Below are 13,167 nucleotides of genomic sequence, written 5' to 3'. Positions count from 1 at the left end.
CGGCGACGGCGGTTGCGACAGAGATGAGCACCGGAGACGACTGGAATAGAACCTAAGCTCTCGATACCATATGAAATAGTAAAAGAGATGAGGAGAAATCTCCCTTATGTGTTTGTGTATACACATATGGTAATGTATTTATAATAATAAGAATGTGGGCTAAGCCCAAATACAAATGAACATGTAAATGAAATAAACACAATATCTAACACTATAAAATACATTTGAATGTTGAATTTGAAACCATTTAAACATAAAACCAGAACAATTTTATCATCCACGTGTCCTATATTTCAAATAAAGTGTTATGTAAAATGCGGAATAGAGTTTCATTGGGAGATGCACAAAAATTAAAATTCAAATCCAACTAAACCATTGTAGAGGAATTTGATTATTAATCCAAGCGCTGCAATTTGTTTTAATGGATCAATTATGAACCAAATTGATCTTGAACCGTTAAACCTGCAAAATATGTAACGGTTTTGATGAATTTTTAAAGAAATGCTAAATAAATCAATACGAGAAAATTTAGCAATGCGTTACAGAAGCAATCATAAGATCTTGGAAAAGGCATGTGCATTACTTCAACGATTAAAAAATTCCATGTATTGCTTAGCCGCAAACGCAACAGCAAACTATATGATGATACAAAACTACAGTCTAGACCAATGGAAAAGGAGACGAAACTGAAACCAAGAAACAAGGTTAACATAATTTATTCTTAGGAATGCCAACGCCACCTTTTTCGACCAGTTATAATTGGTCCATCCCATAATGCTACTTCATTTTGGACATGTGACGTCTATATAAAGGTAGATAAGGAGTATGAACACAACCACAATCCCATGCCTGAATGATGTAATAATAAAGAAACATGGGAATCCAACTTAAACACCTAAAACTTGACATACTACCCACTACTGTGCTCTAGAGAAACCACAAACTGAGCAACAATAAGCTCCCCTGTCAAAACAAAAAAAATGGCAAGACAAGAGGAACAAATCAAGCCAAGTCTATCATAATACACAAAAGGCCTGATTGTAAATTTATCACAATGCTACATGGCATTACCGCAATATGCACCTGATCCTTCCCCCGTGAGACTGCTCCAAAGTAAATAGAACACAAGGTTGTCCCCATGAAACTTTGGCATTGAACAGCTCCTTGGATTACCATTAAAATGTTCAATTATCGAATTAACTCAGCACTGACTCCGAGTTCACATGGTGACCATGGCCCCCTGAATTACCATTAAATCCAACAACAGGTATAGAGCGCTGAGCAAAATCAAGTAATAGTTTTTTCTGGTGATCATTGGTGTGAGGTAAACTTGCACGTAATAGCTCAACTGGCATTTCCTTGCTAATAGCTTTAGCAGCATCTGCACCAATGGCAGCCATATTTGGTGTCCCTTGTATAAGGAATGATTGCATTACACCATCATATTTACTCACACAATACTTGGTCAGAAGGCCAAAGAATTCATCAAATGTAGCCTGCCAAAGTGAACGGTTTGCAATATTATAATTGCTAGCAGCATGAGGATCAGTTAGAAGTTCAGTTGCCCTTTCAAGTACGGATACTAGAATAAGGGAAGCCCCATCTCCAGCTGAACTTCCAAGGGGACGTAGGGGCGGTGGATCAGAAATACAAACAGCTGCTGCTAGACAAGCACTAATGGCACTTAGATCCATTTCACGGATGCATCTTGAAACAACCCTTGCAAGGTTATTAATAGTGTCTGCTGAAGCTGGATCAGAGGAAAGATTACCAAATAAAAACCTTAAATGCCGAAAGATGGCCATGCAGACTACCCGCATTAGATCACCACCAGGAAAAAGCAGTTGTAGGTACCTAGCAAGAAGCTTTCTACCCTTGGGTAGAGAAACTATCCTGAGAAAAACAAAGTCATCTTTGGCAGCAAGTGTAACTGTACGCCCATTCTTTCCCAGTGGATCAACTAACTGAAGAGAGGCAGCAAGTCCTTCCAAAAGACCCTGCCGTTTCCGTTTTAACTGAAGACCACCATCTTGGAGCTGATTAAAACGTAGGAAACGATCAATATCATCTACATCAAGAAGAAGATAAATACCATCTTCAATTGTGACCCTAGCTGCAAGCATTGGTTCCTGTTCAAGGGGTTTCTCTGAAATGCTTTGCTCAGGGCTACCTACATTAGAGGAATTTGGAGGATCAACTTCCAGTAGAGGGCGGGGCCTGCGAATCGATGAGAATGGAACCCTTCCTAGAGCATCAACCTGAAGAAAAGCATGTGGTTCAGTATTAGAAGAGGGTCGTAGAGGAAGTTCCCTTATTTGAGCTGGACTAAAGTGGTGCCTCAATTTAGCACCAGAAGACTTTTTTGCAAGACAGCCTTGGTGGTAATAATCATCAACATATGGATCATTGCTATGTGTTGCCGCAAGCTGCATTCTAAGAATATTCTCAATTTCATCAGTAGTCATATACTTGGATCTAAATCTAGGCCATCCACTATTGCTTCTAAGGCCACTTGTATCAAAACCCTGAGGGGAAAACCGGAGATTCGGCCTACCTATTTGAGCTGATTTTGGCATTTGGTCCCTCAGTTCCATCAGTCCGAGCATCTGATCATACTTGTTAATCATTGGTAAACCTGAGGAAATATTGGGATGATCTCCAGGATATAACCCAGCCTGGTTTACCAATTGATTCTGCATTATCTGATTAAGAGGAGAACCAGTAGGAAATTGGCGCATGTTTCCACCAAAAGGCGGCCCATGATTTATTCCACTCAACTGTAATGCAGGATTGGAGAAATGAGTACGATTTTGAGGTGATAGTGCCATCTGACCTCCCATAGCATGATAAGGAATGTTTAAATGCCCTGTATTATGACTTGGAGAAGCCTGCTGAGATCTACCACTTGGCGGAGGATAAGAAGTAAATGAAGAGTTCGGTACCAAAATTGGTTCACTAGAAAAATGAGGAAATTCCGGCTGCTTATCAGGATATAAAGATGTTCTATGCAATGGCCTTGTTTCTTGTAAGTGAGCAATTGTGGAATGTGGTTGTGATGACCACCGTTTTCCATCGTGAGTAGTTTCAGTACCATACATATGCTGATCAAACCAGTTGGGAGCCGACTCACCAGGTTGGAGCTGGTGATGTTGTTGCTGCCTAGGCTGCTCAGGATACGAGGATGTTCTGTACAAGGCCTTTGGTTCATGTAACTGAGAGAGAGAAGAATGAGGTTGCGATGACATTCTTCTTCCATCCAGAGAACCCTCATTATCATAAGCATTCTGTTCATACCAGTTAAGAACATCGTCCTTCTGTGCCCATTCAGCTGCAGAATCTGAATTAAGATATAAGATGATAAATAATTCAGTTAAGTGAAAAATTTTGCATACAGTGACAATAGAAGAAACAAGAATGCAAAAAGCCAAGATGTAAGGTCACTGGGAACTCAAAGACACACAAAACCTCATCTTAATTCATCAATCTTCAGAGGTGGATTTTACAGACAACACAATCTGATGAAATATCATATCCAGTAAACATCTGTGCACCTAAACTATTTATATGATTACTCAGTGACTGAGAGAATCAACTCTACAGCCTTAACATATCAGGTTTGCAACTTTTGCCCAACTACTTTATTTATGTTTAGTCATGATTAATAGTCATGCAGTAAAAACCCTCACCTCTTTTCCATTCACATAGAAAGCTTGGACCATATTATTACAGGTCTTTGATGCATGCTTGCACAGTACCAATATAACTTACATTTTTAAACACATATGCATGCTAACGATTAACCTTTTGGTGATGGAGTTTTCCACAGTACATTACACTAATGTCAGCCTCCATAGAACAAAAGTATATTATTACTGAGTGTTTTGATCCTGTATCATTTGTATGGTATCAGAGCTCTAATAATGGCAGAAGTAGATGATTCATTTGACAATGAAAGCTTCAAGGTGTATACTAGAAATAAAAACGGTGACTTAAACTTTATATATTTCTCAACATTCCAATGATCTAACCAACAAGCTACTACAGAGTCTACAGGTGTCTTCTCCACAGTTAGTGGTGTGTCAATTTATGCAGTCTCTTATCATCAGAGTGTAATGGTACAACTTATGAGATATTTTGGTATGCTCTGAATCAAGGATTGTTACATGAGAAGAAAGGGAATACTCAAATAGAGGGATACTAGGCACATTAGGCTGATATGCTAGTCAATACTTGGTCTACCATCAGATGCTGCATTTTGGTTGTCAAACTAGAAAGAATTAATATAAAAGAAGATTTGTATTCAATTGATTCAGTACATCCACTTCTATACATAGAGAACTCAAACGCTAAAGTAATAATTACAAGAGATCTCTAGAATCTTCTAACAACTTCTAGCAACAACTTTCAGTATTGCATTTAATATCCAACAAACAATACTCTCTCTCAAGTTGGTGAATACATATCTATCATTCCCATCTTGCATGTGAGATCATGAAATCGCTCTATGGGAAGATCTTCTATAAACAAATAAACTGAAGTCCAGATGGGATGTAGGAAGTAGTGATAAGGCCACAATCCAATTTCTCTAAAATAGTGTCGATCTATCTTTGTTTATGGTCCTATCATGTTGAATTGGATTGTGAACAATGTTAATAGCTGACTTATTATCACAATAAATCATAGGTTCTTCACATGCCACCATGAAATCATTTAGAATAATTCTCATCCATAATAATTCACAAACCCCTTGTGCAATAGCTTCAAGTCACCAAATTTCAACCCAAGAACATGCAAATCCCGAGGTGGATTTCTTATCTATGACAAACCCTGCATAATTTACATCTTCATGCATTTCCAAATTTCCATTTTTAAATTTTCATTTCTCTTGAAGAATAACCCCCTTTCTAGAGTTGTCTTCAAATATTGAAGGATTTTGTTTACAACTTGTAAATGTCTCTCCATTAGATCATGCATGAACTGACTAACGATACTCATAGCATAGGCTATATCTGATCTGGTGTGAGCTAAGTAAATGAGCTTCCCAACAAGTCTTTGATATTGGCCTTTATTCACATAAGAATTGCCTTCATCACTCCCAATTCTATGGTTTTGTTCTATAGCAACTCCAGTGGTCGTGCAATCAATCATACATGCTTATTTGAAAAGATCAATAACATACTTTCTTTAGGAGATAAAGATGCCTTTCTTCAAGTACTCCCATGTTTGGTTCTTGTTAGAAGTGAACTTTAAGCCTAACTCAACCCCACAAAACCGGCTTGTAGGGTGAGGTTTGCACCCACTTATATACACTTAAATGGCCTCATCTCTAGTCGATGTGGGACTTCCAACACACCCCCCTCACGCCAAGGTATATACATCTCGAGCGTGGGATTAGACTTTTTAATGGATGGTCCGATAGCGGCCCGATAGCGGGTGGATCAATATGCCCAACGACAACAGAAATCGCTAGGATGGGCTCCAGTCATGGCTCTGATACCATGTTAGAAGTGAACTTTAAGCCTAACTCAACCCCACAAAACCGGCTTGTAGGGTGAGGTTTGCACCCACTTATATACACTTAAATGGCCTCATCTCTAGTCGATGTGGGACTTCCAACAGTTCTTTTCCAAGACACCCATCTCTTCATTCATGGCTTGAAGCCAATTCTCATCTTTCAATGCTTCTTGAACTTTAGTAGTGGTTGTAATTGCATCATTGGCAAAGAGGAAACTCTGGTGCTGCATAGATAGGCTTTTTAGTAGCCACAAAATGAGAAATAGGATATTTGGTACAATATCGAGTTCCTTTCCTCAAAGCAATGGGCAAGTCATCATGGTCAGGTTCACAATTAATATTCCAATAATTTTCTAAATGTCCAAGGGTGTCAAAAGAAGCAACACTTACCCCTAAATGATTGGTGTTGTTCTTGGATCAAGTTGTGTTGCTTTTGTCAGCACTGATATTTTATATTGAAGAAATTCTCTGGACGACTAATTTCTATAGTTGACCCTGTCTCAAGAACAGAGTTGCCCTTGTTAGGAGCAGTTTCAAAAACATGGCTAGCTTATGGAGTTGACCCTGACACGGGAACAAAGATGCCCTTGTTAGGAGTAGCTTAAGAGATATTCATACAAGATGTGCCAAGAGTAGTACGAGATGTTTATTGTACAAAAGGGATAAAAGATGACTCAAAAGATTCAAAAGGCTTAGCTTCAAATGAACACTCCCCATGAAGCTGAGGAAGCTGAGGCCATTCATGAAAAAGATTTAGTTTCATCGTAAGTAACATCCATGGAGGTAAAAAGCTTTCGACTCCAAGGATGATAGAAACGTTAGATATTTGGATGTGTTGTGTTTGTCCATATTCATGGTCAATTTCTTGGAAAGTTAGATCCTAGAGCTATTAAATATTTATTGGCTATGCATCTAAGAAGAGGGGATCCGTCAAGGGCAAAGAAAACTGTCAGATCATTTTGGGGCTGTCGAATCAAGAGTCTGCCGGAAACAGGAGAACGGCCGTTTGCAGTGGGATTACCGAATCAAGAACCTGATCAAGAAAGTTATCAAGAACTTGTAGCTTCAAGAAACTGTCGTATCGCGAGGCTGCCGGAATTGTGTGGGGTGAAGCAAAGTTGCAGTTGATAGAATGACGATGCAGATAGGAGCGGTGCGATCAGACTATGCAACAATACACCAAAATTGTGCTGAAATCCGCAGACTTGCAACAAATCATAAGGATGTTGGGTGGTCAAGGCCGCAACAGGACAACCAACCTTACGACCGGCGAGAGGAAGAAGGAGAGAGAGGGGAAGAACGCCACGCAGTGCAACCCAGCGAGAAGGAAAGGGTAGAACTCCCCACTTTTGAAGGGTTCGATCCGTTTGGGTGGGTCTCAGAGGCAGAGAAGTTCTTCGAGTTGCAAGGTGTGGCAGAGGAGGAAAGGGTGCACCTGGCGGTAGTCAGTATGGAGGGAAGCGCGAGCTACTGGTTCAAAGCCTGGAAGGAGAAAGCCAGGAACCATTCTTGGAATGGGTTGAAGGAAGCTTTGATAATAAGGTTCGGAACCACCGTTGAGCGGTTGGCAGCATTCAAACGAATGGGAACGGTGGACAATTCTTATGAGGGACGAACGTGCGGTGAGGTGACAAGGTCCGAGGCCGATCGCTATGACCCAGATCGATCGAGAGTGACCGAGCAGTTGGACGAATCAGAACAGGAGGAGAGGATTGTTGGACCCAACGGGAGAGGACTGACGAAGCCGAACGTGATAGGATGGTCTGAACCGAACGGCGAAGCACTGCAAGCTGCAGACCCAAGAGGACTGAAGGAACCGAAGGACGCAAAAGGTTCGGAAGTGAACGGAAGAGAACCGCCGACTCCAAACGTGAAAGGACGGGAGGAATCGAACGGTCTTACATTGACATTCAAAGGCCAAACGATTGAAGGTAGCGAGAAGGAACCGAACGTTAGCTCCATTGTTTCCGAGTGGTTCCAGACAGAAATTGAAGGAAAGCAGATGGAGTTGTCCACTTTCTCGGCTGGAGACCCTATTCTGCCAAAAGTGATGAAGCGACACTGGTCGGTGTGGTACCGAACGACATTGACTAGTACAGATCAAAACCGAACGGTGTTAGAGGCAATGGAAATGAAAGAAGAAGAATGGAAGATAGTAGTGGAGGAGTTGCCACCGCCGAAGCCACCAGACCTGAAGTTGCAAGTAACAGCCAGCGGGTTCTCTCCCTATGAAAAGACTACACCACAATGCAATAGGTTCAAGTTTCATTGTTCCAACCTTGAGGACAAGGTTGTTATGGAGAGGGGTGTAATGATAGGATACAAGGAGAGAGGGCATAATGGGTAATGGGTCTAGGTTAGAAGGCAAAGGAATAGTATAAATAGGACTCTTTTATTTTGGTCAAGGGAGTTAGTGAATGGTTTACTTTGTAAAGACTGGTGAGAGGGGTTAGGCCCTCGAGTTACACTTCTTACTTCGTGATTGTTACTGTAAATAAGATACCCATTGTTTCATTCTTTCTCTGTTTTACCTGTTTGGTGAGTGAGGGAGTTAATGGATAGGTTTCATCTTCGGGCACCTATCATTGTGTCTTTACCAATATGTTAGAATTTGACAAATAAAGTAAAAACTTCAAATTTTACTTCATGAGGAAAATCCATTTAGCACCAAAAATACTATAGTTTGATGCAGACCCCAAACGTCACAATGAATTAAATCAAAAGGATGTGGCACAATGGTGTTTTGCAAGTTGACATACATCACATCTAAATGACTCAATAGACTCTATGGAATATAAGGAAGGGAACATGAACTTTAGAACCAGAAAGAAGGGTTGTCCTAGAGCACGATGGAGAATCCAAATTTGAGAGGACTCAAAAGTAGAGCAAGATTGAAGAAAAAAGATACCTATTTATGTATTAAAACTATCGTTAGATCCCAAGTTGTTAAAACAATACAACCCTACCTATTCCTTAACAGTTCCAATCGTCAACATCATGGCAAGATCATGGAAAACACAATGAACAGAAAAGGTTATAGAACACTTTAGGTCATGGGTAAGTTTTAAATGGAAAAATAAGACTATTAGAAAGATTTGGAACATAAAAAACATCTTTAAGGTTGAGGAATGGCAAAAGGGAAACATTACCACATCCAATTATTGGGATATGAATCCCATTAGCAACAATAATGCGGTTACTAAAAAGAGAAACATATAATTTTAAAAGAGATGAATGAAGGGCCATATGGTTTGTGGCACCAGAGTGGAGAACCCAAGAGTCCTTAGACACATTAAAAGACGAATTGAAGTTCTTACAGTCATAGCTAGAGAGCAAGTACCAAAAGGTGACTTGATGGTAGACTCCATCCAAGATTTCATTCGTTCAATTTCAGCACGTTATGCATGTATCTCTAAAGTTAGAAGCTTAGTGCTTAGTGAAGCTGCCATGCTCCAGATGTGGAAACACAGGCAATTCTAATGATGGCAAAAGGTCCAACAAAAAAGCTCAACAACAACTCTGAAAACAACTCCAGTGAGGGTCTGACGACAACTCCAGTAATAGTTCTGGTGAGGGTCTGATGATGAAGGTCCAACAAGACTCTAGCAAAGGTCTAAAGAAACTTCGACGAGACTCCAACAAAGTTCCGACGACAACTCTAGCAAAGGTTCAGTAAAGGCCTAGTTAAAGTCCAGCAAAAACTCCAACCAAGGTCCGGTGAAGGTCCAACAACAACTCTAGGGACAACAAACGAGATGGAAGAACAGAAAGATCCACAAGTTGGGTGCACTTTATGCAATCCCATATTTAAAGGAAATGGGTGCACTTCAAGCAACTCTAAAAGGAACTGTAAAAGAAGAAATGTGGATACAGGGCTCCCAAGATCGGGAGCTCTGATAACAACTAGAAAGAATTAATATAGAAGAAAGATGATTTTTATTCGATTGATTCAAAACAGTATATCCCTTCTATATATAGAGAACTCAAACCCTAAAGTAATAATTACAAGAAATTTCTAGCATATTCTACCAGCTTCTAACAACTTCTAGTAAGTTAATATGCTACCAACAACTTTCAGTACTACACTTAATATCCAACTAACAACAGTTAACAACCTTGTATTCTGGAAAAGTTAGACTAAAATTGGTTTCTAGATCAAGTGCAGAGACCAAATAACAAGCTAAATCAATGTCTTATATGGACTAAGGAGAGGGCAAAACAATTACTCCACGAGATAAAAGTTTGAAATGTAGATCATATGATGTTCAATTGTGATAATCAAGTAGCTTTAAATAGATCATGAGTAGGATTTCCTCAAGCAAATCAGCTTTTACTTTTCACTTTTCAAATTAAACAAATGCCACTCCAAATTAACCTATTCCAACTTCCAAATATTAACCCTAACACCTTTATGCTTCCACTTCATATAAACAAGTATCATGTATGAGATGGCCTCTCAGTAATGGAAGGGGAATATATTATAAATGTTAATAAATACAAAATTAAAATCAATGAAGAAAAGGGGCATTAAGTTATGATAAAAAAACAAATGGAAAATCCTTTCCAATTACTTTACTCACTTTGTCTCGATCCCTGTTCACCAATATATTCTGTGCTTTTTGGTCCACTTACAACCTTGTTCAACTGAAATTAAACCCGAAAAAAAAGAAAAAAAAATTAATCTTCGTATCAACAAGCACAAAGCAGAACATATGATCACATACTTGAGTATTATTATCAACATTATAAAAGAAACATAATTATAAAGCTAAGCACAAAAAGAAACACAGAAAAAAATATTAAAAACTATTTGTTGTGTTGGAGAAAGAAGTCATTAATTTACCTAACAAATACAATTGAATAGGCCTGAATATCCAAGGAATCAAGCTAGCCTTTCATTTAACCAATAATGTCACTTTCTTTGTTTCTAATTTTCTTTTATGGGAGATAACGACTAAAGTCCCATAAATCTAAATTCCCTACATGCGTATTTGCATAACATGTAATTTCTACTGAACCCGTCTAGTCCCATGATGACAAATGGAAATTAAAGTGAGCAACATTCTAGGTTGTTATCTTGAATATATCTAACCAGGTAAAATTATTGCTTTCCTTTTTCTATCCTGCATGATTCTATCACACTTTAGCAGTGCCTGAAAACGGTCCAAGATTCTATACGAAGTATCTATATTGATTATTTCTTGAAGTGATCAACTTATTATTTGTTATCAGAAGCAGCTAACGCTAATCTCAAGGACATTGCTAATAATATGAACGCTAGTGGATTTGGTATTAGAAAAACATGGATTATTGCTCATTTTAACATACAAACAAAAATCTAGAGAGAAACCACCATTCCCGCTTGTCAAACTTCCAACTCTCTAGTACTACGCTGGTCAACAAGCATAGGATCACTAAAATGAAATAGAGCACACAAAAAGATCAAGCTCCTAGCTTGATACCTTGAACTAATTTCAAACAAAATTCTTTTTCATAGTCAATAAAAATTCTAGCACATCAAATGATAGCATTGAGAAACAGGACCAAACCAATTTCTTGCTTAACCTTTTTGTCACAGGAACATTGAGAAATTAAAATAAAAAAACAAATGAAGCTGAACTATGTGGTAAAATAAAGGTTCAGATATCTCAATAACAGAAAAAAAAAAAAAAAAACATTTTTACTTCTTTGTACCTCACAAGCCCTAACTAACTTATTTGAATCAATACAGGGTTTTCTTTGTTCGTACTACACAATGAAAAATTTCGTATATAATATAATATAAATGTTAAAATAAATAATTATCAATTCTTTAATGAATGCAAGCAAATTGAGATCATATCATCATATGACAATATTTCAGTTAATTATCTATTAAAAATACCAACCATTCAAGGAGAGAATGATATATCATAATTTAACAGCCTTACCTTCCAAAATGTAGTACTGAGATCATCAATGTCAGAGAGAGATTTTAAATCCTCAGCCTGAAAATTGGAAGGAGTTGCTAATAGCATCAGATCGATTAAGAGTCAATGACGAGTAACAGTCAATATCAATTGATTTTAGGAGGGGTGGGGAAGGGAGCAGTGGTTATGCCACCATTTGTATATTTCAAATTATCCTGGAAACAAAATTTGAAGTTAAAAGTCAAGAATTATGGACATTAACCTCTTCTCTGTTGACAATGAATTCCCCATTAGACTCAATCAAATCATCATCATCTTCTAACCCTCCCAGCTCAACTTCTTGGACAGCACTATCCGAACCAAAAAAAGCATATTGTGATGCATCAAAAACAGCACCTTCTGCATAGAGGAAAATGTGTCAACCATTAGAACTATTTAAAATGAAAAGTATAGGATGCATGGGTGATGGCATAATATCAAGTCATAATGTCAAGTTTACAAATATGTAAAACAATTATTTAAATGTGTAAGACACCAAACATTGCATTAAGTCAAAAGATACACAAGAGAATTGTAAGACAATTGTAAGACATCATCAATTTCAAAATGTAAAGCTGCAAAAAACCGTCATAATAATCCTAATGGAAATGAGTTATTCATTGAAAGTGCAACAAGGATTTCACTAAAATAGAAGAAATGTAAATAAAAATAATATTCATATAACAAAGCATTCACACGTGGAGAAATAGCTCTTGACTCGGGACTGTCTGGATTTGCACACAAAAAAACAGTCCTGGATCAACTACCTGTGTAAAGCAGATAGAGAACCATTACACAGTCACCAAACAGTCGGGTCATCAACTTCAGCAGTCAACAGCAATATACCCCAAAAGATAGCAACAAAAAAATCCAATTCATATGAAATAATCAGCATGTTAAACTTTCTAGAATTCATAACATCAACAAAAGGTTTTGGTTCAGCTACTCAGCATGCCGTGTAAGAACTTAGAACCTGAAGCGTAAAAGGCTACTGTGTGTGAACTGAAGATAACAACCAACAAACAGAAATGCAAAAGAACTCCTAACAATAATAACAAGTAATATTCGATCAATTTTCTTAAAATTCAAATCAAATTAGTGGATAAAACAGACCAGATCTATATGAACAAACTGAATAAAAAAAACACGCACAAACATGCATCAAGATAAGGTTAAGATAGAAAATAAATTGAATCCAGGAAGATGAAGTAAACCTGTGGAAACATTCCCCAGTTGCCTAAGATCCTCTGTGTTGGGAACTCCCCCAACATCACCCCCAGTTCCAAACCCATCCATATCCACCATGAAAAGAAAGCGAAAACAAAACCCAGAAAGAAAAACAAAAATATTCAAAGCGAAAAGAGAATCCAATACAGAAAAGATTCAAACTTTAAACACTATATCTTTCTCAGTAAAACTTGAAACTTAAACCGAAGAAAAAGGGGGAAAACGAAGAAGAAGAATATCCGTGCAAGCAATTAAGCGCATGAAAGAGGATTATAATTTGGATCAAAGCCAAGGAGAAAAATAGGAGGAAGAAGATAAAAGAAAAAGAGGAAGAGACTGGGGAACCCTACAAATACAAAGGAGATAGATTGAGATTTATTTCAGAATTTTTTTTTTCTTTTTTATTTTGTAGAAGAACCCTAAAACCGGAACCGGAATACGACTAATCGATAAATAATTTATAAACAGTAGTTATGGA

General features: G+C 38.0%; 1 protein-coding gene across 3 annotated transcripts; it reads right to left on the bottom strand.

Moving 5' to 3' along the window:
• Positions 1-247: 247 nt before the first annotated feature.
• LOC106762082 lies at positions 248-13,134 on the bottom strand. Of its 3 annotated transcripts, none has more exons than XR_001375773.2 (6): positions 12,677-13,134; positions 11,686-11,822; positions 11,445-11,501; positions 10,095-10,158; positions 1,072-3,337; positions 248-462 (listed from the first exon to the last, which is right to left on the bottom strand). XR_001375773.2 is itself a non-coding variant. In XM_014645790.2 (5 exons), exons 1-5 carry the CDS (start codon positions 12,765-12,767, stop codon positions 1,197-1,199), a joined length of 2,490 nt encoding a protein of 829 aa, XP_014501276.1. In that variant the 5' UTR covers positions 12,768-13,134; the 3' UTR covers positions 557-1,196. The 3 variants fall into 3 exon arrangements, 1 of the variants encoding a protein (XP_014501276.1); XR_001375772.2 differs by lacking the exon at positions 248-462 and adding an exon at positions 557-963; XM_014645790.2 differs by lacking the exon at positions 248-462 and having other exon boundaries at positions 557-3,337.
• Positions 13,135-13,167: the final 33 nt, after the last annotated feature.

Source organism: Vigna radiata, chromosome 5 (genome assembly GCF_000741045.1).
Source record: "Vigna radiata var. radiata cultivar VC1973A chromosome 5, Vradiata_ver6, whole genome shotgun sequence".
In the NCBI taxonomy this organism is placed as follows: Eukaryota; Viridiplantae; Streptophyta; class Magnoliopsida; order Fabales; family Fabaceae; genus Vigna; species Vigna radiata.
The sequence above is the reverse complement of the archived record's forward strand: the minus strand, read 5'-3'. Positions and strand labels throughout refer to the sequence as shown.